The following is a 21,402-nucleotide window of genomic DNA, read 5'->3' as shown; positions in this document are numbered from 1 at the left end:
TATTTCTTTAGTAATTCTAGTTACTTGCTCTATGTGCTATGTTTTTCACGAAACCCGAATTGGTGCGTTGGTATTATATTATTTTCGTGGAGGAAAGGAGACATCTTTGATAGCAACACTTTTTCAAATATTTTAGAGAGCCAGGGTAGAAGACTGATTGGTCTGTATGAAGAAGGCTGTGTTAAGTCTTTCCCAGGTTTATCTATCAAGATAATCTACGACTTTTTCCATGAAAGTTTATAGTATCCGAGAATAAGAATTGCACTGAAGAGCAAAGAGAGCACTTCTACAGCAAAATTTTGTTAATTCAATTAGCATTTTTGGGGTAATATTATCATGTCCTGTTTCAGAAGCATTTAAATGTGCAAATTGTTCGAAAATTGTGTCGTTGTCTTTTAAAATATTCCATGCCAAATTGCATGAAGATATTTTCTCAAGTAAAAATGTGTTCCATACACGGACTTGAGTTTAATCGATAGAATGTTGGCTGTTCCAATAAATAAGCAACTTTTTGAAGAGTAAAGAACTTGTGTAAAATTTCAGATCGATATCTCAAAAACTGCGGGACTTTTTCGCATGTATACAGACGAACATAAATATATATATTTATACTAAATATGGACGCCGACGATTACTTCTGGGTGTTACAAAGTTCGTGGTAAAGTTAATTTATCCTGTTCAGGGAAAACAAAATATAAAAAATAATTATAAATAAAATGAGCAAAGTAAAGAAAACAAAACTCACCTGCTCGCATAAAAATTCAGCGACTGCGCCGTGAGCACTCTTCTATTTATAAGATAAGACAAGGATTGTTGTGACTACGCACTAACCGGCAATTTAGATTGCATCCACCAACGCCAACACAGAGGGGTGTAACTGAAAGCGAAGTGGCAAGCGCGCTACATAAGCAACTGCGCTGCGTCCGCCACTTTGTTAAACTGGAGCGCGTTTCTACATTATAAATGGAAGAATTTCTAGCTAGCGGCAGCGCTTATCTTCGCGCTGATATCGAAATCAGTTAATTATGCGGCGGTTCTGCGCGCTCAGCAATCAGCAAAACAGAAAATCATAGTGATGCCTCACAAACCTAGTGTTGCGAGCCGCGTTTTTGTTGTTATTGTGTTGTTGGCGACGTACGCACGCGTTGTGAGTTGTTAATTTAATTTGTGAGTAAGAAGTAGTGCTTCTGGAATTTTAAATAGTGGCTTCATTCTACTTGCTTTGCAGACTTTGCGCTTTTTATGTTTTATCTTTTTCCAATTCATTCGTTTTATATGCGAATATAAATACTTATTTGCTTGTATGTGCGTTGCTTGCTGCCTATTTCGGCATCGCTACTGTACATAAATAGTGTGCACACGCTTTTAGCGGATTTTCTTACATTTAAACGCATTTATTTGTACAATTACAGTATTGAGACGCGCGTTCATAACGTGCAGTGATTTTATATATATATATCTTTAGTTTAAATATAATTTGTATTTGGTTTTTGCGCGGTGTTATGGAGTTGGCTTGCTGGTTTCGTAAATAGAATTCTTCTGTCAGCTGTATGCCATGTTAATGACCTGTAAATAAACATACGAGTGTGTAAGACGAACGAGTGTGCTGTGCAATGAATGACAGATTATTGTACTGTACTACTGACCAAATAAAGCTCTCTAAGCTGGGCATACTTTTGTGTCAAGCAAATGTACGGAAAACAAAGCTTCAGATTTATTCAGCTTCAAAAAGGAGCTAACTGTCCATTTACGTATTTATAAACCCAAGTGTTAGTTGCAATTCCAAAAAACGAACTGATCACAATTTGCTCTAGTGAGAAGACTAGAGCTAAATTAGTATGAAACACTATTTGCTACCACAGATTTTGAAACATTAAACATTAATTAAAGTCCACATGTTCACTATTCGTCGGAATTTATAAAAGTCCCGAGAGAAGCAGGCCGACACACAACAGCTCTTTAGCATAATTGTAGACTTTCAAGGACGAACATTGTGAGCACACTTACGTAAAAAGTACTTTTTCATACAAGTGTGGGCGGAAATATTTATTTATGATGAAAAAGCAAAAAGAGTGCTGATACTGATATCAATGCACATTAACTTATTACTTTTGAATCACCTTGCCAGCATGTACTATTTTGGAGAGTGTAGAATAATGAGAATTAAAATAAATAAGACTAGTACTTTCTAAGAACTTTAACACAACCATTCCAATGTCGGGTATAAAATCATAGGTAAAGTCATCACTCACATTCATTCAGTAACAATTTGAGTCTTCCAAGGATATATTCTATGATATTTTATATCTATTTGGAACAAAGTTCCTTACGGCAGGCTTGGAGAAGATAGGAATTTTGCTCCGGGACCTAACTGAAAAAAAGTGATAGTAAAACCGTAAGAAAAAACCCGTAAGAAATGACCCGTAAGAAATAACCCGTAAGAAATAACCCGTAAGAAAAAGACTGTAAGATCGCTAGTTATAGCCTACCTTTAGGTATTGCTAAATGATTAGGCATGAAAATCTGTAACATTATTGTGTATGCAAATTAGTTTTGAGTGAAGTGCGGAACACATAGAGCGCGACAGACTGCAAACTACATCTATCAAATATTAAAATACAGACGTTCTTATGGACACTGTTATTTTGACAGCTGCACGACTACACGACTGCAGGCCGACAGTTGTCGTTCCCGCTAACTTGAATATTTTCTATATTTGCCGACGGCAGTAGGACGACAGTAGAGTTTTCTTAATACTTATCTGTACTTAAATAAAAACTAATCAGCGAAATTTGAGAGAAAAATCAGGACAACCTACATAAAAGTAAGCACAATTTTTTTTGCAAATTGTATCGATTCTACATTATCCGAAGGAACTTCGTTCCTACCTGGTGTCCCACGACAGCACATTTCTTTTTTTTTTTTAGATATCATCCACAGTGGAAAAGCCGTAATCATCGAAAAAATATGTCATTTGTTTTTATTTTTACTATGTGTTCCTAAAATGTGTATAAATATTCATATTCGTAAAATATTAAAACATTTGATACAGTACTTTTTTATTTTCCGAAAATCGTCTGTTGTTGGATTGTTATATTAGGTGTGAACCTTGGTATTAAAAGTTCTTAGTTAGGTTCAAAACTCGGTCCATTTCGATCACATAGATCCCTTTTTTTTTGATAACTTCTCAACTTTGTTTCAAATTAGCATTATATGGCAACAACGCGTGATCAGATCCTACTCTTTCTTTTTCGTAATCATGCTAAGAGGATTGAAATGATTTTATTATCAATCTATGTTTGTAACAGATTTGTTAAATAAGTGAGTCACGTATTTATTGTTATGAACCAATTTGCTTTTTTACATGCCACATCTACATATGATGACTGAGAGGAGATTAGATTTTTAAATAAGTCCCTAAGTGCAACGAGAAAAATCATTCTTTATTCGAAAAAAAAGAATACAAGAGACCGAAAATACTTATTTCCTTGACGGGCTTTCAGTTTACTCATTTTACTATAAACTAATTTGATTGATACAAAAAATATTCTGAGTAAAGCAAAAATGAATTTCTGTATACAATTTTTTACTAAAAACCTTTTAAATATTGGTCCTTGCCCTCTGGAACCTCGCCCTCTGGAACCTCGCTTAAGTGACATACTTAAGCGTTTTTATACTCTAAACAAGGTATATTAAGTTTGCCACGAAGTTTGTAACACCTCCTTTTCTCCCCAAAAAAAACTGCTAATTTGTCGGAACCACCGATATCTGAACGCTATTTTGTATAATCTGATCGATCTGAATCAAATTATTGTATGGAATTTTTTTATTTGACTTGACGTCTTCACGAAATGGATTTTTGTCCAAAATATCGCTACAATCACTGAATAAGTTGTTCAGTTCGGATAACTATTGCATAGAGTTTCTATGCATATTGACAAATCGAAATCCAGAAAAAGATCTTGTTATACCCTTTCATGCTATACTAAATGCACCTGTGAAGGGTATTATAGCTTCAGTGCAGCTGAAACGTTAACGTTTTTTTGTTTTACGTTACACACGCTGTAAAAGCCAAACTGTTACACCGTTCGCTAACTACATAAGTATACTACTACAACGGACAGACCTGAAATGGAATGAGCAAAAAGGTTTGCGTCCACCTGTGTGTGACAGCTTCACTCGGTAGAAGTAAAAGTTGTATATGTAAAATGACGGAAGAATGCTGTAGTCGCAACTGACTTTGATTAAAGTTATAATGGTTTAAATGGGCGTCAGACACAAACGAAGCAAACGCTTATATAACAAGTAAGGAAAGCTAAGTGCGGGTGTAACCGAACATTTCATTCTCTTGCAACTTAGAAGAGTTAATACCAGGAAAGTATCTTCAGGTACACATCTGGCTTTTCCTTATATGGGGTCTAGAATGAGTTTGCACCTGATTTTGTTCATTCTAAGCGTAAATGTGCACCGTTATTAGAAAAACACGCTCTTTCAATTTTATTAAGATAGCTCACATATGTATTGGTCGATATATGCGGTATAAAGTCACTCGGAAGTTCGAAAATCTTTATATTAGGTATATGGGAGCTAATATTGACCCGATTCAACCCATTTCTTGCACACAGACATGTCACTATCAGGAAAAAATTCCCTCTAAATTTCAGTTATAAATCTGACACATTGACCGACATTTTCGGCAAAAACTCAACTATAGGTACTGAGATCCGAATATTCGGTACTTACGAGCATAAACAATTTTTTTTTTTTTGGATTTGGAAAATGTTTGGCTTAGCGTGGCATACTCTAAAGGAATTATTCGTGCAATGTTTTATCCCGTTATATTAATTGCTTCTGAATGTATAGACTCGTATGGAAAGAATCACATAGAACTTGTTCATTCGATTTCGCCATTTTCACATTGTAACATAAAATTGTCAGAGGAATGCCACATATCAAATTGGTTGAAACCAGTCGGGCGGGTTTCGAGATACATATATGTTTTCTCCAAAAAATCCCATCGTCCAATTTTCTCACCGGCTACATAAACCATTCTCATACCATCTCGGGGGTAAAATTTAATGTCTCTGGCGTATTTAGTTATTTATTTATTGCGTTTTAAGTAGTTTTGAACAGTACCGTTATATGTGGAGTGAGCGGGATTATCAACCGATTTCATCCATTTTCACAACGTCGGTAGGAGTTCTTATAATATTTGCGCTAGGTGAATTTGATTGTTGCAGCTTAAGCTGCTTAAGAGATATACATACATATACATTAAACTTATTAGAAGGCAGAGACCCTCCTACTTTTTTGAAATCGTTTCCCAATAGTTGCCACTTGCTACTGCGATCTCCTGTGCCAAATTAGAGTTCTATATCCTAATTTACTGCCTATTTATGGCACTTCATAAGTTTTCGGTTAATGACGTTTTGTGGGCGTGACAGTAGTCCGATTTCATCGTCTCGTCATCCTGATCATTTGTCAGTATATAACTCTATATCTATCTCGCTTAGTTTTAGGTAATACGTGCAACCGTTAGGTGAACAAAACTATTAAACTCTGTAACAACATGTTGCAAGCGTATGAAACTCAACTTAAGGAAGTATGATTGATTCTACTTTATTAACAAGTTCAATCTTATGACGGTGTATAAATACTAATTATGTGTAATGCGATTACCAGCGTTCAATTTCAACACAAGGCAATTAAGAAGCCATCCACCAGCGCCAACACAAAGGGGTGTAACTGAAAGCAAATTGACAAGCGCATCGCAAACCGCAAACTGCACTGCTGCCGCTGCTCTACTAGATGCGCGTCTCTCATCGTTATATATGGAAGAATTTCTTACTGGCGACAACGCTTTACTTTAACGTCTCGCTAATATCAAAATCACTTAGTGATAGTTAAACGATCTGTAATCCGAAGATCCGTGATCATAGCTATGTGTTTGTTTTTTGTTGTTACTACACATGTTATGAGTTGTTAATAGAATTTTGTTCGATCAGGAATAGATGCACCAGCTTATTTATATTGCAACCGGTTTCCCTATTTTGCATTGTTGCATATGCCATATAATCTGTCACATTATCTGAACAATAAAACAGCAATTTTTTTAATTATTATTTTTGCCATAATTCAATTCATTTTCCAGACTGATCCATGGACTTTGCATTAGCGCACAAAGTTCTACAAAAAATGCTTATTTCTACCAATTTACATATATGTATTTATTTTATGGCACACAGTAACGGACGTGCTTTAGGTTTGGTTTATAAAATAAAGCCAGTTTCAAATACTTTCAAAATAATGTCACTTAATTATCTACTTATAAGCAATACTTTTTTAAAACAATTAATTGAGCAAGACGTCAAAAAATTGAAGCAGTATTGCCTAAATTTGCGAAATTTCGCCAGAATTATTATTTAAATCACGTCTATTAAGCGCATGAGTGCCGAAAAAAAAGCAATAAAAGGTCGATTGTGCAGATTTTTTATTATTTTTTTTTTTTTGAATTCGTAATTGATTGGACTTTACACCATGGAATACTGTACGCGCTTGTCTGGCAAGCTTACGTCATTGCATACAAGAAATGCTACAGAAAAGTCAGCATGACAGAATGTATGAATCGCTGACAGTACTCCAAGCAAAACGAAATGCAGAAGAGTAAGGGTATTTTATGTAAATAAACAATTTAAAGATTTAATGAATTTGCGAACAAAAGCCGACGGTTGTGCTGCCGGCGTGCGTATGCTTATTATGTGCGAAATTTCACACACAAAAGGGAATAACAAAACAAAAATCACTTATGTTAAACAACTCCAAAAAAACATGATGATTGTGTGATGTTTGTGAATATGTAAGCAAACAAAAAATCAAAATAGCGGATATTAGTGATACGATGATGCTTCAACTTAAGTACGGAACGAACATAATCGAACAATCGAATATCGCGCCAAAGATTAGTCAAAGCATAATTGCTACTAAAATGGAATTCAATGCACTACTGAAAATAGAATGTGTTTCGACCAAAAAACAACAAATATTAAAAAATAAAATAAATTAATAAATTTAAAAAAATACAAAGTAATAAATTAAAAGTAAAATTATTTAAAATTTACTTAATTTATTTTTAATATAGTCAACTTTGTTCAAGTAAATTATACCAAAAGTCGCAATTTATACTAAATCCGAAATACATGCATATTTATATATTGATAAAGGCAGGAAACGCCACCCGGCGAAAATGTTTGAAAGTAGAATTGCAAAAAGTGGCACAAAGTATCAAAACAATAAGCAATGAATATGCTAAAGTATGCATAGTAAATAACGTATAATTAAATTACTGAAAATTGAAGAAAACCAAATTTCTTTATTTTTATACAAATATTTATTATATAATGTTTACATTTCTTTCAAAAAGAAACTTTACATAAAAAGTAAATACATATCTTCTTCTTAATTGGCGTAGACACCGCTTAAGCGATTATAGCCGAGTTAATACATATACATTTATAAAATCAACGAAAAAAATTTTAATATAATGCTTATTAATAAATAAATAATATAAATATTTACTAAACAAGTAAGAAAAGGCTAAGTTCGAGCGTAACCGAACATTTTATACTCTTGCAACTTGCAAAAAACAACGACTGGGAAATTCCTTCAAGTACTTGCAAGAGCATAAATATTCTTAAATAATACTTTTTTTCAAAAAGTTCAAATAAACCAATATTGCACCACTTTACATAAGCTTAATCATATCGTATGCACATTGAACTGCTTCGCACACACTTCCAGCAAAGCTGCTAAAGCGCCGATTACGAATAGTGAACGCTATTGCTTATTGCCTGCGGTATGCTGCATAATTTTTTAACACTTAACGCTTACACTTTAACCAACTGACGGAATAGAGCAACCATGAAGTGTACTTAAATATATACATATGTACATAAATGCCAACAAGCCTGAGTATATTTGTGCGCATGCGGCGCCGCACTCACTCTGGCGCGCGCCATTACGCCGGCATATAATTTCCGATACACACATTGTTGTGTTTGCTGATGCGCCCATTAGATGCCTAATTAATTTCACAAAATGCGGAACATACTTTGACATATAGCCATTACAAAGCAAGCAACGTGGCGTATGAGTAACTTTAAATATGAGGTAAAAATAATAATTGATTGACATTTAGCGCTTGCTTGTGTTCATGTACATGAAATATATTTATATGGTATAAACCAAACCAGTTTTCAGTTTCCATATGCCGGTCGTTAGTGACTGCAACTTGCCGGTTGTCCTTGCACTGGAAACTATTTCAAGTGCATGGACGCGCTTTTGGTGGCCTTTCGCGGCAACGAGCACGTGGTAGGCGACTGTAGATTCAAAATAAAAAGTATTAAGCGAAAATTTAAACAGTTGTTGAAAAATTCCTTTAATGCAACGGTAAAAATAACTCAAGGTGATGCGTAAGGCGGAGTGATTGCGAAAATGTTCCCAACTAAAATGAAAGTAGATTGTAAGTGGAGTTTTGAGTATTGAATGGGGTAATGTGGTGTGTCAGAGGTTGAGTTTAAAACAAAAAACAAGTAATTCGTACAACGTAACACTGTTATATTATAATTGGTATGGAATGTGGAAAAGATTTGTCGGGTATCAAAACAAGTAATACTACTAAAGTAAAGCTTTTTGACATATTCGAACAAATATAGCATAGAAAATTACTTCAAGATATAATGTTGTTGCATTATTACATATTATGCTTTAACGGATTATATCCACATGCGAGTCAGAAAACAGCATTTTTGTGATTTATGTTTTAGGTGTAATTTTAGTAAATTTAGTAAGTAAATTAAAACTGTACATTTACAGAATAAAGTGCCTTCGTTTTCGCCGATTAATTTTGATCAGTTTCGGATTTCCTTGAATTGTAGCTGATCTCCAGATGAACTTCTGAAAGAAGGCGACTGGTGGTGCGGAAGAAGTATCTGCTTAAAAATAACTCAAATCAAAAATAAAATAAAATAAAATAAAATAAAATAAAATAAAATAATAATAATAATATTTTTGTAGATGGGCTAGTAAAAATTTTATTTTATGACGAATTGGTAGATTCCCAAAAAATTTAATTTTTTGTGAAAACATTTAATGGCTTCAGAAATAAAAATTATAAAAATAGTATTCTTTCGATCATTACCCGACAAATACAGTTTAACTTCTCGAACTAACTCGAATCACCATAATCTGTTTTTTTTTTTATATTTTCATTTAATTACTTATTAAATTCCGATTTCTATAGATAAATATTAAAAAATATCCACCTATAATTAAAAAGTTTTAAATATTAATTATTTTATTTCGCTGATTCAATTTGTTGTAATAATTTGTTATTGAGATAAACATTTTTATTTTAATTATATAAAAGTAATAATACCACTTATAAATATATTTTATAACAAAACAAAAATAAAAATATTTTATGTAGTATGCTGTTAAAGCATTTTAAATATATTAGAAGGCGCTGTATTAACTCTTACACGGCGCAGTAACTGAAAACTTAAAATATTTTCAACGGCGTCCAAATAAGAAAGAAACGGCTGAATATTCCATTTTGTTTTCAAAATCACTTATCTTTTTCTGTTTTTGTTTTGCTTTTGCCGCTGGCAGTTATTTTGTTGCTGCCTTGTGTTTATGTATTATCGGTATTTGTGTTCAGCTGGTCATTCCGTATCATTTTCTAGTTTCGCGTTATAAATATTTAATAGTCTTGAACTAGTGTTGGAAAAAAATGTCAACTCTCTGTCGTGGCTACGTGCATAAATATTCAAGCAGTAGATGAATTTGAATGCATACGCATAACAACAACAAGTGCATAGCAAGATAAGAAAGAAAACCGTAGTTAACCAACAGCATCAGTCACAGCGGTAGATGATGAATGGTGTGGAGTGAGAGCCGGAACAGCAGCCAGACAAGCTGTGGAAAATATATATTTGCCCAACGAAAAGTCAACGAATTTTTTTGTAGCGTGAAAAAAAATATTTGCTGGTAAAGTTCAAAATATAGTGAACTTTAAAAAACTAACGCTTTCCTGAATATCTACCCACATACATACATATATACAGTCTCAAGGGCAACCAGTATAAAAGCGACTAGAAAGAAAATACAATGACCTCGGTAATAAAGTATATGTCGCTTGTGACCACCTGCTCGGTGTTTGCAGCTCTAATTTCTATTGTTTGGCAAGCATTTTTGTCACTAAAACAATTAAACAAAACTACTTCAATACTTACGGGGCTCCTGGCGATTGAGAGCAGTTTCAAGAAGCCGCTACAAGCGCCCAAAGTTGCTGTGGGTTATGGTGCTTGCACCGATTTGTTGTTGCATGCGACAGACTTTCTTAACTATACCGAGAAGTTGGTAAAAGGTGTCGGTCCAGAATTTACTGTGGACGAGGTTAATGACCGACAAGAGTTACTACAAACATTCGCATATTATTTTCAAAATGGTGCAGCAGCCGAGTGAGTACATAAATATATATAAATTATTTGAAATGTGTTTAATTTGTGACTTGAAAATGTCATTACAGACGAATCATGCCCAACACCGAACTTTTTAGGGAACTTATACAAATTGCCAAGACTAGGCACCGTGACAACATCAAATGGTTCCTTGGTGGCAATGCACCACTTATGGGCACTCGTTTTCATTTGGAAGGTGCTAATGTGCTACTAGGAGCGCGTATGTCAAAGAAGTGAGTATTTAGAAAAGTGTATTAGCGCGCTACAGAGTTTGTAACACCCAGAACTAAACGTCAGAGGTCATATAAGAAAAATATTGTAAATGAAATTTGGGCACGGATTATTATCCGATTCTTTGAGTTCTTGTATGGAAACTTTTGTATTTATGAAGGGTATTATAGATTCAGTGCAATCGAAGTTAACGGTATTTGTTGATATTTAACTAATTTACAAAATTATTTATTTATCATAGGTTACGTCGACTTGTGCCGGCAGAAATAAAAATAGCAGGTGATGAAATACCTGAAGATGATATCCACCTTATATTGGAGTATAAGTCTGGTGACACCTGGGGTCCACTTGTAGCGCCACGCGCAAATCGCTACATTCTACACAGTGATCAAAATAATCCACATTTAAATTCTGTTGAACATTTTGACGAAGCTGTACGTACTTTCCACCCACGATTACTGGTTATCAGCGGCATACAAATGATGGATAGCTACAAGTTTGCACCTGGCGTACGCGAAGCACGACTACTCAAAGTTCAAGAACAAATTACTTCACAAACATTTGCTACTTTGCAACATTTCGAAATGGCAAGTTACGTAGAAATCGAATTGCTACAATTGCTGCGACAATATGTGCTCCCATATGTGGATTCGTTAGGCATGAATGAGCAAGAGCTAGAAAATTTACGTCAGGTGTTAACACATGGACGCACAACACTTGCTACAGACTGGAATCCGCGTGTTGCCACTGCATTAGACCAAATGCGTGAGGTATTTCAAATTTTAGCTCAAGATCACTATAAGAATACCACAGGCTTGCCAAGAAGACGTCTTTTAACCCGTATACACGTACATACGTTAGCTTACCAAGCATTGTTAACAGTGCGTGACTCCCAGTGGGAGCGTACGCAATTAGCGGCGGCCAAAGCAGCGCTTACAGCCCACCGACATGTTTGCCAAACAGATATGGTATGTCACAAAAATATGGAAGGTTAAAAAAATATATATATAAATTTAAATTTCAGATCAATCCCGAATCTGCGCTACTTATTTTAGATGACAGTTTTTCTACCACAGCCCTCAACAAGAACACAGCCAGTCGCATACAATTTAATCCACAACAACCTGTGCCATGCTGGAATGAAACTATTGCTGTGAATGATCAAAAGTCATTACCTATCGAAATCTGTGTGGCTCCAGTGTTAGTCTGTCGTGTTGCGAAGAAAACTGCTGGGGCAGGCGACAATATATCTGCCGCAGCGTTATCCCAACAGTTGTAAATTATTATGCGTCAAATCATTAGCAAGTGACCTCTCCAAACGACTGTTGAAACCCAGAGTGACCTTAATAACATATGGATCCTATGACCTGTAGTAATGGATGGAACAATAATTTAAAAAAAAAAAAAACAATATACTTATATATTAATTTAACATCTTTCTCAAACATTCCGCAGCAAGTAAATTGAAACCTATTATTTGTTTGTTCCTTAAAGTTAGTGGCGGTGTTTACATTATAGCTTTTATGCTAAATGTTTAGTCTAAAATTCCTATTATCTGTGTTCATTTATCTTCATGGACTTTAATAATAGATATATTACAATGTTGATAATACTTTTTGTTTTGTTTGTGGTTTGTCTCGAAAATTAAACTAGATCTAGTTGTGTAGTAATATTTTAGGCTAATATAAACTGGAAATTAAAGAATATTCCGATATATTCAGAATTGCCAAATACGTGGTTTCTATTTTTTAATTAAAACAAAAAAAATTTTAATAAAAGTTTTAATTCCAACTATGGAATTAAATATTAAAAATCGAAATTTGTTAATTAAAAGTTCGCAAACCTGCTAATATTGATGTTTTAAAAGAGTTATTGATTAAAATAACGAACAATTTACACTTTTGCAATTATGAAAATTTGCAACTTGCCGCTAATATGTACTTAACCTATATTTTAAATGCAAATCTAGTATTGATTTTTGATAAATGAATGCTCAATTACCTATTGATGTTAGATTTATACATTCCTTTTTATTTAACCTTGCATTTGACTATAATAAATATGCATTTGTAAGTTAAAACCTAAATATAAACTTTTATTTCTTCGCTTACACTCTCACAACACTTACCTCTTACGGGTATCACTTAATAGCTAAGAAAAGATCAACTTTATAGCAAATAAAATACAATCAGTATCCAGCATACTAAAGACCCGGCATGACGTATGCGATATTGTCCAATGTCGCCGTTAAGTTTTCACTTAGCTGTGGCTTTCGTTCTAAACCGGGTATGCGTGTTGTCAGGCACAGTAGTGGTCCCAGTGAGCAAAGCAGACTGTCTAGCAATACGGAAAGGCTACCGGACACCGCAATTTGCCCTTCATGTTCTTTAAGTCGCTCACCGATGATGGTCAAACTCTCACCGAGCAATTTTAGGTGTGCTGCCGTATCAACAGGCTCAATATTTGGCACTGACGACTTTCTGCTGTGCGAATTTACAGTATGTGTGGTCACTGCTGCGTTACTCGTGTAATTGTTGTTTGTTGTGTTGCTATTGTTGGTAGCGATCAGTTGTGTTGAAAGATTGTTGCTGTTAACGCCATTGCCTCGATTGAGGCTATTATTTCTTCGACGTTTTGTTGTTAAACCAGTGGTTGGGGAATCGCCTGCATTACTGGCCACTGAAATGGAGTTGCCACGTGGCTTCGCTCTGTTCGTCTGTACTGCACTTATTGGCGGTGGCGTTTGCTCTTGCCCTTCAGTTAAATTTTTGGCCCTTGTTGTTGGTTTAAAGTAAGCCAACGATGGATTTACAATGGTAGCAGTCGTTACGCGATCACGGGACTTCGCTTTAGTGGCTTGAATTTTAGCTTTACGTCGCCACGAATCTTTCTCTTTATTTGAAACGTTCGCCCATAATTCACCAAGCCGTTTTGCTGTGTTTGAGAAATCTAAGTAAAAAAAAATATTATTTTCTAAAAATTATTTTTTTATGGTAATTTCCTTTACCTAGATCTTGTCCTTTGTTCAATTTACCAGATTTACGTAATTCTCGTGCCCACATACTGTACGCCGTGTAACGTGTTTTGCCTTTATCTTTCCGTTCAACTTTTCCCGTCACAACACGTCCATCTTTCAGCACCCTTCGTTTGTTTGCCTTCTCTGTCATATATAAACTTTGACGCACTTTCGATTCTGGATTGCCATTGCTATCCGTAGGTTCCCCATCTACAATACCAGCTACTAGCTCTTTAAGATCATCATCGGAATCACCTGTAGGCGAATTGTTATCACCGTAATTTTCACCATCTGTCCCGTTGTCCGACATTTCATCGTGCAATTCGGTGTCGTCTTCAGCTAAATCACTTAGATCACCACCTAATTCATTGCCAACGTTAATGTGGGATCTACGAGCGGGGCGCCCAATACCACCCATATTGTTTCTACCACGTACATTACCGTTACGAGTCGGCAGTTTTGCCGCTCTTTTTAGTTTCTTTTCCACTTCATCTGGCGATTGAAAATCGAGTAGTTTGGATGATTTCTTACGTACGCGTCCACTTCGGGATACGCCAGTCACTTGAAATTCTTCAAGCGTTAAATAATATTAGTAGCTGAAGTCTAACAGCAAATTTAATTTTGACCACTTACCTTTGCTAGCAGTGGTATTCTGAGGCGTTTCCATAGCTATTGGAGCCAAATTTTGGATTTTTGATTTGTTGTGATTTGTTTTGTTCGTAATTCGTTGCGTTTTATTAAGAAAATTTCGATAGAAAGCATGTGAAGGCAAACACAAATATATCTCAGGGTTGCATAAAACACGTTGATTTAATACTGCATAACCCTTTGACCGGGATGATATATTTAACGTAAAAAATGCAAACTTCTGTACAAAACTTTTTGACATACTGCCAGTCAATTAAATATATTATTATATTAATAACATTTTAAATATTTATAAATATCAAATGTAAAATATTTCCTTTTTATGATATATTGTATGTTACCATTTGTGCAACTCTGTGGCGACTGCAAATTTGCTTAAATAATTGGCGCTTTTCCGCAGTTTGGAAGAAAACAAAGAAGAAAGTGTATGAAAATTCAGGCGTCTTCAAACGCTTGAACACAATATAAAAGAAATCCACCGTTTGTGTTAAACTTGCGCTAATAACCGTAGATAAATAAAAATCCTTTCAATAAGGACTTTCTTATAACACAAAACAGGATGACGACGGAGACAACTCCTCACCAGCAGCACCAACAACAACAAATCCGTATAGCACTCTCGGAAATTCCAAGTCGCTTGGAAGCGCTGCGTTTCGCAAGTGGAGGTGCTACAACGCCGACAGCTACACCAAATCGCTACAGCCCCAATGAACCAACACCAGCAACTCTTTTTAATACGCCGCATCTTCTAGACAATACTACAAATGTAGCACTTTCTCAGGATAACATTTTATCACCAATGCCATCACCGGATGAAATGATAATTCGTCAACGTGGTCGGCGTCGCTTTAACAACGGCTTATCGCCAGATGTCGGCAATACGCCACTACGTATGCCCTTCCAACGTACACCAACCAAGGTACCATTAAGTACCAGCATGATATTGCGCAGTTCACCGCGTAAACGTCTCACAATGGGTAGTACACCACCGGCGCCTGAACCACCAGTAATGCCTTCACCAACAAAAGCCAAACAACAATTATGGCCAACAGGCACACCAATGGCGAAGAAATTACGTCTTGGCGGTGAAGATGGTAACAGCGGTAAACCAATTGCACAAATGAATGAAGAAATGCCTTTACCAGTGCTTTTGCAAGGAATGTCGCAACAACAACTTATTAATCTGATTGTCGGAGAATTGGTTGCGGGCGACGCTAAAACCGAGGAGAGTTTTCGTACCCGTCTGCCTATGCCAGATATAAAGTAAGTATGAACAATAAAAAAAAGCTAGAATACACTTTACAGTGCCAATTTTTATAGCATGAATCCCAAATTTTTTGAAAATATCTTGTCAAAAAAAGTTTTCCAATTATGTTATACAGGGTTTGTCCGGGAAGTAATAGAACTGAGTCGAATTAAAAAGAGAAAACTTTATTGAACCAATCGTTAAAATTCCTTAAAAACTTTCAAAATAGGCTCATTCTGCGTCGAAGCGGGCCTGCCAGCGTGATTCCCAAGCATTGAAAGCGCCCGAAATAGCTTTGAAAGCCGAGGTGCATGAAAGGCGGAGTAGGCCGGGGCGTTGTCGTGTGCAACTTCCAATCGGCTGCGGTGTCTTGTCGGACCCGATTGACACTTAGTTTGAGTCTTTTGAGGATTTCCACGTAAAACTTGGCATTGACGGTTTATCCAGGAGGAACAAATTCATATCGACGGAAGAATATCAGTCCTATTACTTTCCGCACAAACCCTGTATAGTGTTAGCTCTAGAAAATTTTATTGTTTTTTTTATTCTTTTGTACCATAATTCTTACTAAATTTCGTGAAAATATTTCTGAAATAAAAATGCCATTCAATTAAGAACTTGATATTAATCATTCAGTTTGTATGACCGCAATCTGCTACAGTGATCCGATCTGAAAAATTTGTTCGCAGATTATACTCTTGCTTTACGCAATAATCCACATCCTCTCATAAAAAATTTTTTATACACGACTTTGTATTTGATTGTTCAGTTTGTAGTTAAGCTATAGGCAGTTATTGTAGGCGTCTGACGAATAAGCAACTAGACAATAAATACCGTGTGCAAAATATCAGAGCGATAATACGAAATCTGAGGGACTAAGACTAGGACTACTTCGTAGCAAACTTAATATACCCTATTCTGTGTATAAATATATTTGTAATGCTAATTCATAATCATAAACATGTTTTTTATGCCTTTTGCAGTCCATTAGAGGAGGAGTTGTTACATGCCAAACGACAAATATTTCGCTCACTACCAACATCACGCCTTTGTAAGAAAACCGATAGTAGCGCTTATTCACGTGCGTCACTACATCTCAGTGAATTCAAGCGTTTGCTTAGCGCACACACCAAACAGCTATATGATTCGGGGAATTGGGACGCATTGCTGGACTATGTGACCATGGCTTGGCCGATTGTACGCGCTACTCCGCACTGGGATAGCGCCACGCATAATGTAATCCGTCGTCAATGTTTCAAACTTCTAGCATGCCATTGTATTGCATCTTTGAAGAACGGTGGACAACGTTTGGGCATGGCGCGTCTACACGAAACCGAACGAAATTTGCGCGAATGGACGCGAGACTACGAAGACGTTCAGTCGTGTCTGAGCGCCTTGAATAAAGCGATAGCAAAAGGACGAGCAACGCTATAGTATCTTCCTAATAGTTTTACAATTTGTAGTTGTAGAATTATTTTTTAACGAAAGACTTGCATGATTTTAATAATAATACTTTATTTCTGTTTAGTATTTTTAGAAATGTTAAAACCTACACATTTTAGAATTTTAAAGTGGCCATTAATTTCGTATAATTAAAACTACTGGTTATAGCGATATAATGTGATCATAAAGACAAGTGACAAATACAATCACAAACTTAACGAAACCCAAAATATATCCAAAAAATTTTATTAATATAAGACCATGTATTGTTTTTACATAATCTAGATTAGTACGAAATCCCATTTGTATATATTTGTATATTCAATCATATAATCGCGCCAGCCTCTGGTATATGTGAATATAATTGGTGGAAAACTCTTAATATTTGTCAAGATTTGTAATCAACAAAACGCATCTGTATATTTCATTGTTGTGCATTTCAATACTCAAAATTTTAAAATTGCACGCTTAGTCATTTGTTAGCAGCCATATCACATGCCGGTAGTACATTAAGCTGCACTAAGATAAACATATGCTTGCTTACGCCTATATTCGGTATTAATAATCTAAGAATTTTTTTTTTATTTTAAGTTTCAAAATTTGCTATTACTAATCGTTATGTCTGGAATAAAAGGTATGTGTACTCATTTCGTATATTCTGGTATGCTATGATCGTTATATTTTCTGTGCAAATCATGTCATTTATTGTTATTTTTAATATGCTTCACTTAGTAATAAGCATTTTATTCAGAGTTTTTATTAATACGAACATAATAAAGCGTGTACATTTTTACAACTGAAAATTTGAAATGTTCTCTTTTGAAGACAAAGCATTAAAGCCCGTCTACGTTTTTCAAAGACTCAATATTTTTGGTTGAAAGAACAGTTGTTGGTAGAATGCAAAATCGATTTCCTGAAAATTACCCCTAACGCCTTAATTAAATAAAAAATATACATTTACAAAATTTAATTGATTTTAATAATAGGTGATCCATTTTGACATACTACTTTGGATTGCGGAAAAACGGTGACGATGAGAACGGTTCTGCTTAAAATATTCTCGATTCCAAAAGCCAATTTAATATTACAATACATAGATAGTAGTGGTAGTCGATGAATTAGTTAAATTTAAAATTTTTACAAAAAGGCGGCTTTCCAAAAAAGTTTTTTTGTAAAAACTTCAGTGTGACTTAAAAAATGCGAATGGTTATCAAAAATCTTATTCCTTCGATCATTACCAGACAAATATATCCAAGAAGGTCGTGCGAAATTTTCAAGCCGATCGCCCAGGCTGTTTGGAAGAAATTGAACTCTGAAAACAGCGGTTGAAGAAAAATGCATTTTAAAAAATCGGTAGAAGTTGAGAAAAATGCCTTCGGAGGTCACTAAAACACTCGCTTCTAGGGAGAAATGCGTTTAAAACATTGGAGATGATGTCACTAAGCTATAATTTTTTCACAAATAAGCTTATATCTCCGAAAGTATTACCCGGATCAGCTTCAAATTTTCGGAGAATGGCTTCAAGTATATGTACATTCGATATATAAAAAAAAATAAAAAATAAAAATTGATTTATTGAAAACCACAAGTGGATATAACCTCTTAATTAAATAAAACTCTTAAAATTTTTAAATCACTTAATCGTTTTTTTTTTTTTTTATTTTTTATACACATTTCATACATACATATGCGTATTACTGTATTTACAAAATATTTTTACTTCAGACCCTAAAAACTATACTAACACGACTTGTTACTTTATTTATGTTTATTTACATTTAAATCATATTTATACATATACAGCTTTACATTAAATTAAGTGTATTAAAAATAGTATGACAACAGCTTGCATATATGACAGCGAAAATAATTCGAAATATTTTTATGCAGTTCTTAAAAGATGTGATTTATTAGTGTGATACCATAGATTTAATCATGTACCAATTTTTGAACACAGATTCATGTGTATATTTACATTTTAATATTTAATTTATAGTTTTTTGATTTTAAACCGTTGTTTAAATTGTTTTTATTAAAAATTCGCTTAAAATTAGTTTAACACGTTCGTTTAGTTATTGTTGTTGTGAGTACTCGTCGTCGAAATCAGCAGATGCAATAAAGGTAAAGAAAAAGTGTTTTTAAAAATCAAAATAGTAAAATATATTTAGATTAGCATTAGAAAAGGTGCTTAGTCTCAAGTGTGTAGACTTTAGTAATATTACTCTTCTTTGGTATGATGGCTTCAAGTGTGGTTAGGTATGTATATTTGTAAATTGATTTGCTAAAATATGCAAGACTTTCTTGTATAATCTGTGTCCTACACAGGACATAACGTTCTCTTATTCCTTTGACTGATTTTTTGAACAGGTTTCGAAAAAGACTGGTTCATTTTTGAAGAATGAGCATTACAATACACTTCTTTTCCATATTTCATGCATTATAGGCTTACGCTTTTTAACTTCTGTAATTATCAGAAATGATAAGCGTGACCAGCAGCACATTGATGACCTGAAGACCTCTTCGGTTACATTGACTTTGCATATATCACTACGAACATTATTTGAAGAGTTGATTTGGCGTTTTTATGCCAACGAAACATCTTGCACTGAGTATAATAGTTTTATTAGCACATTCAATTTATTGTTTCCTTTGCATTTTATATCCTAAACATTAACAGTGCGCCTGCTCACGACGTTTAAAATTGTTAATAGAACGGCTAGCAGCAATAAGGAAGCAGTGCTCATTTGTCGGGCAGCTACCGAAATGTATCGCCCTGTAAGTAGATGAAGTGCAAAAATTTTATTATTGATTTTTGTTTACATTCACATATTTATGATTAACAATTCCTAAATAAGTCAAATATAATCTGAGTAAAAATAATAAATTATTATATGGTTTATACATATTAGAGAACTATAAAATTATTATTAATTTTATATGAATAAAGCGCAATAAAAAAAATTATAATTAAAATACATTTTTGGTAAATCGTTTTACGTGATTCGCAAAGATATCTGATATAGTTTCATAACCCATGAAAAATTCGTCAAAATTAAACTTTTCTAAACATAGACCTCGCCATGAAAGTTTAGTCACTCACTATAAAAAGGCTCAACAATTATTTTAATATTAATTTCATAAACTTTTTCGCAATCTAAACTCAAATTGTTATGTCAACGATTTTAGTAAGTTAAAAAAGATTAGCAAAAATTCCAAAACATTCTAATTATATATAGATTTTTACTTATTTTTCTACGAAAATATAACTCCATATTCCTTATAATTGAATTAGGAAACTACAGGCGGAAATATGGTCTGCTCTTTTTATTATTATTGCGAATTCTTTAGGTCTGATGCTGTGAGAAGAAAAAATTTATTTTTTATGGGTGTCACATACGAGTCTCATAAAGTTATAAGTTATAACGATACGAAAATATAGCATTGAGAATTGTAAATGTGTAAACTCATTTTTGTATGTAATCCAACAACAATTTTTTAACAAGTGTAAAAATTTATAATTTTATGATTTTACGATGCTTTATGAGGGGTTGTGAGTACCCCAATTGTATGTATGTAATTTCCTTTTTATTCTCACAACTGTAATGACGCCCAAGATATAGACGGAACCGTCGTACTTGCATAAGACTAAAAATAAATAATAATAATTTGGTTTATATCGAGAAGACTGCAAGAAATGTTTAGAGCAGGGCACCAGGGAAACAGTGACGCATCTCTTGTGCACTTGTCCCGCTTTGCGCTGTAAGCATCTGGGGTCCCCACGGTATGATACACTCGAGGAGGTATCGACAGTGAGACTGCAGAGTCCGTTAAAATTCGTGTCATGTGCAGGGACCCTAAAGGATGACTACTTCTCTTGGACCCAGAATTTGAACTCCATCAGGTATCGCAAAAGAAAAAAACTGGTCTATGCGTGGCTCATTGGCTACCAGTTCAACCTAATCTAACATATATTGTTTATACCTTAGCAACATGTTGCTACAGTGTATAATACATTTGTTCACCTAACGGCTGTACGTATCACCTAAAACTAAACTAGATATAGGGTTATATATATAGAAATGATCAGGTTGACGAGATGAATTGATATCCGGATGACTGTCTGTCTGTCCGTCCGTAATCGGACTATTGTCACGCCCACAAAACGCCATTAATCAAAAACGTACAAAAGGCCGTTACTAAACACTAATTTAAGGTATAGAACTGTAAGGACAGGAAATCGCAATAGCAAGAGGCACCTGTGGGATAAAAATTTTGAAAAAGTTCACGCAGGACAAATCTCT

General features: G+C 34.5%; 4 protein-coding genes across 9 annotated transcripts in view; 2 read left to right on the top strand and 2 right to left on the bottom strand.

Moving 5' to 3' along the window:
* Positions 1–9,661: 9,661 nt before the first annotated feature.
* Positions 9,662–12,479, top strand: LOC120777222 (ADP-dependent glucokinase). Its single transcript, XM_040108402.1, has 4 exons — positions 9,662–10,517; positions 10,586–10,750; positions 10,990–11,716; positions 11,773–12,479. Exons 1-4 carry the CDS (start codon positions 10,165–10,167, stop codon positions 12,025–12,027), a joined length of 1,500 nt encoding a protein of 499 aa, XP_039964336.1. The 5' UTR covers positions 9,662–10,164; the 3' UTR covers positions 12,028–12,479.
* Positions 12,480–12,752: 273 nt separating this feature from the next.
* On the bottom strand, positions 12,753–14,489 carry LOC120777223. The gene is made up of 3 exons (XM_040108403.1): positions 14,398–14,489; positions 13,756–14,334; positions 12,753–13,697 (listed from the first exon to the last, which is right to left on the bottom strand). Exons 1-3 carry the CDS (start codon positions 14,429–14,431, stop codon positions 12,952–12,954), a joined length of 1,359 nt encoding a protein of 452 aa, XP_039964337.1. The 5' UTR covers positions 14,432–14,489; the 3' UTR covers positions 12,753–12,951.
* A 315-nt stretch (positions 14,490–14,804) lies between these two features.
* On the top strand, positions 14,805–17,546 carry LOC120778229. The gene is made up of 2 exons (XM_040109987.1): positions 14,805–15,675; positions 16,642–17,546. Exons 1-2 carry the CDS (start codon positions 14,972–14,974, stop codon positions 17,090–17,092), a joined length of 1,155 nt encoding a protein of 384 aa, XP_039965921.1. The 5' UTR covers positions 14,805–14,971; the 3' UTR covers positions 17,093–17,546.
* A 1,241-nt stretch (positions 17,547–18,787) lies between these two features.
* The window catches only part of LOC120777995, a 57,719-nt gene continuing 55,104 nt past the window's right edge, over positions 18,788–21,402 (bottom strand). For all 6 annotated transcript variants that reach the window (XM_040109646.1, XM_040109647.1, XM_040109649.1 and 3 more), the window contains one exon: positions 18,788–19,874. In XM_040109646.1, coding sequence (XP_039965580.1) covers positions 19,765–19,874 — 110 coding nt within the window. In that variant the 3' untranslated portion in view covers positions 18,788–19,764. The remainder of the gene's footprint in view (positions 19,875–21,402) is intronic.

Source organism: Bactrocera tryoni, chromosome 5 (assembly GCF_016617805.1).
Source record: "Bactrocera tryoni isolate S06 chromosome 5, CSIRO_BtryS06_freeze2, whole genome shotgun sequence".
Classification (NCBI taxonomy): domain Eukaryota; kingdom Metazoa; phylum Arthropoda; class Insecta; order Diptera; family Tephritidae; genus Bactrocera; species Bactrocera tryoni.
The sequence above is the reverse complement of the archived record's forward strand: the minus strand, read 5'-3'. Positions and strand labels throughout refer to the sequence as shown.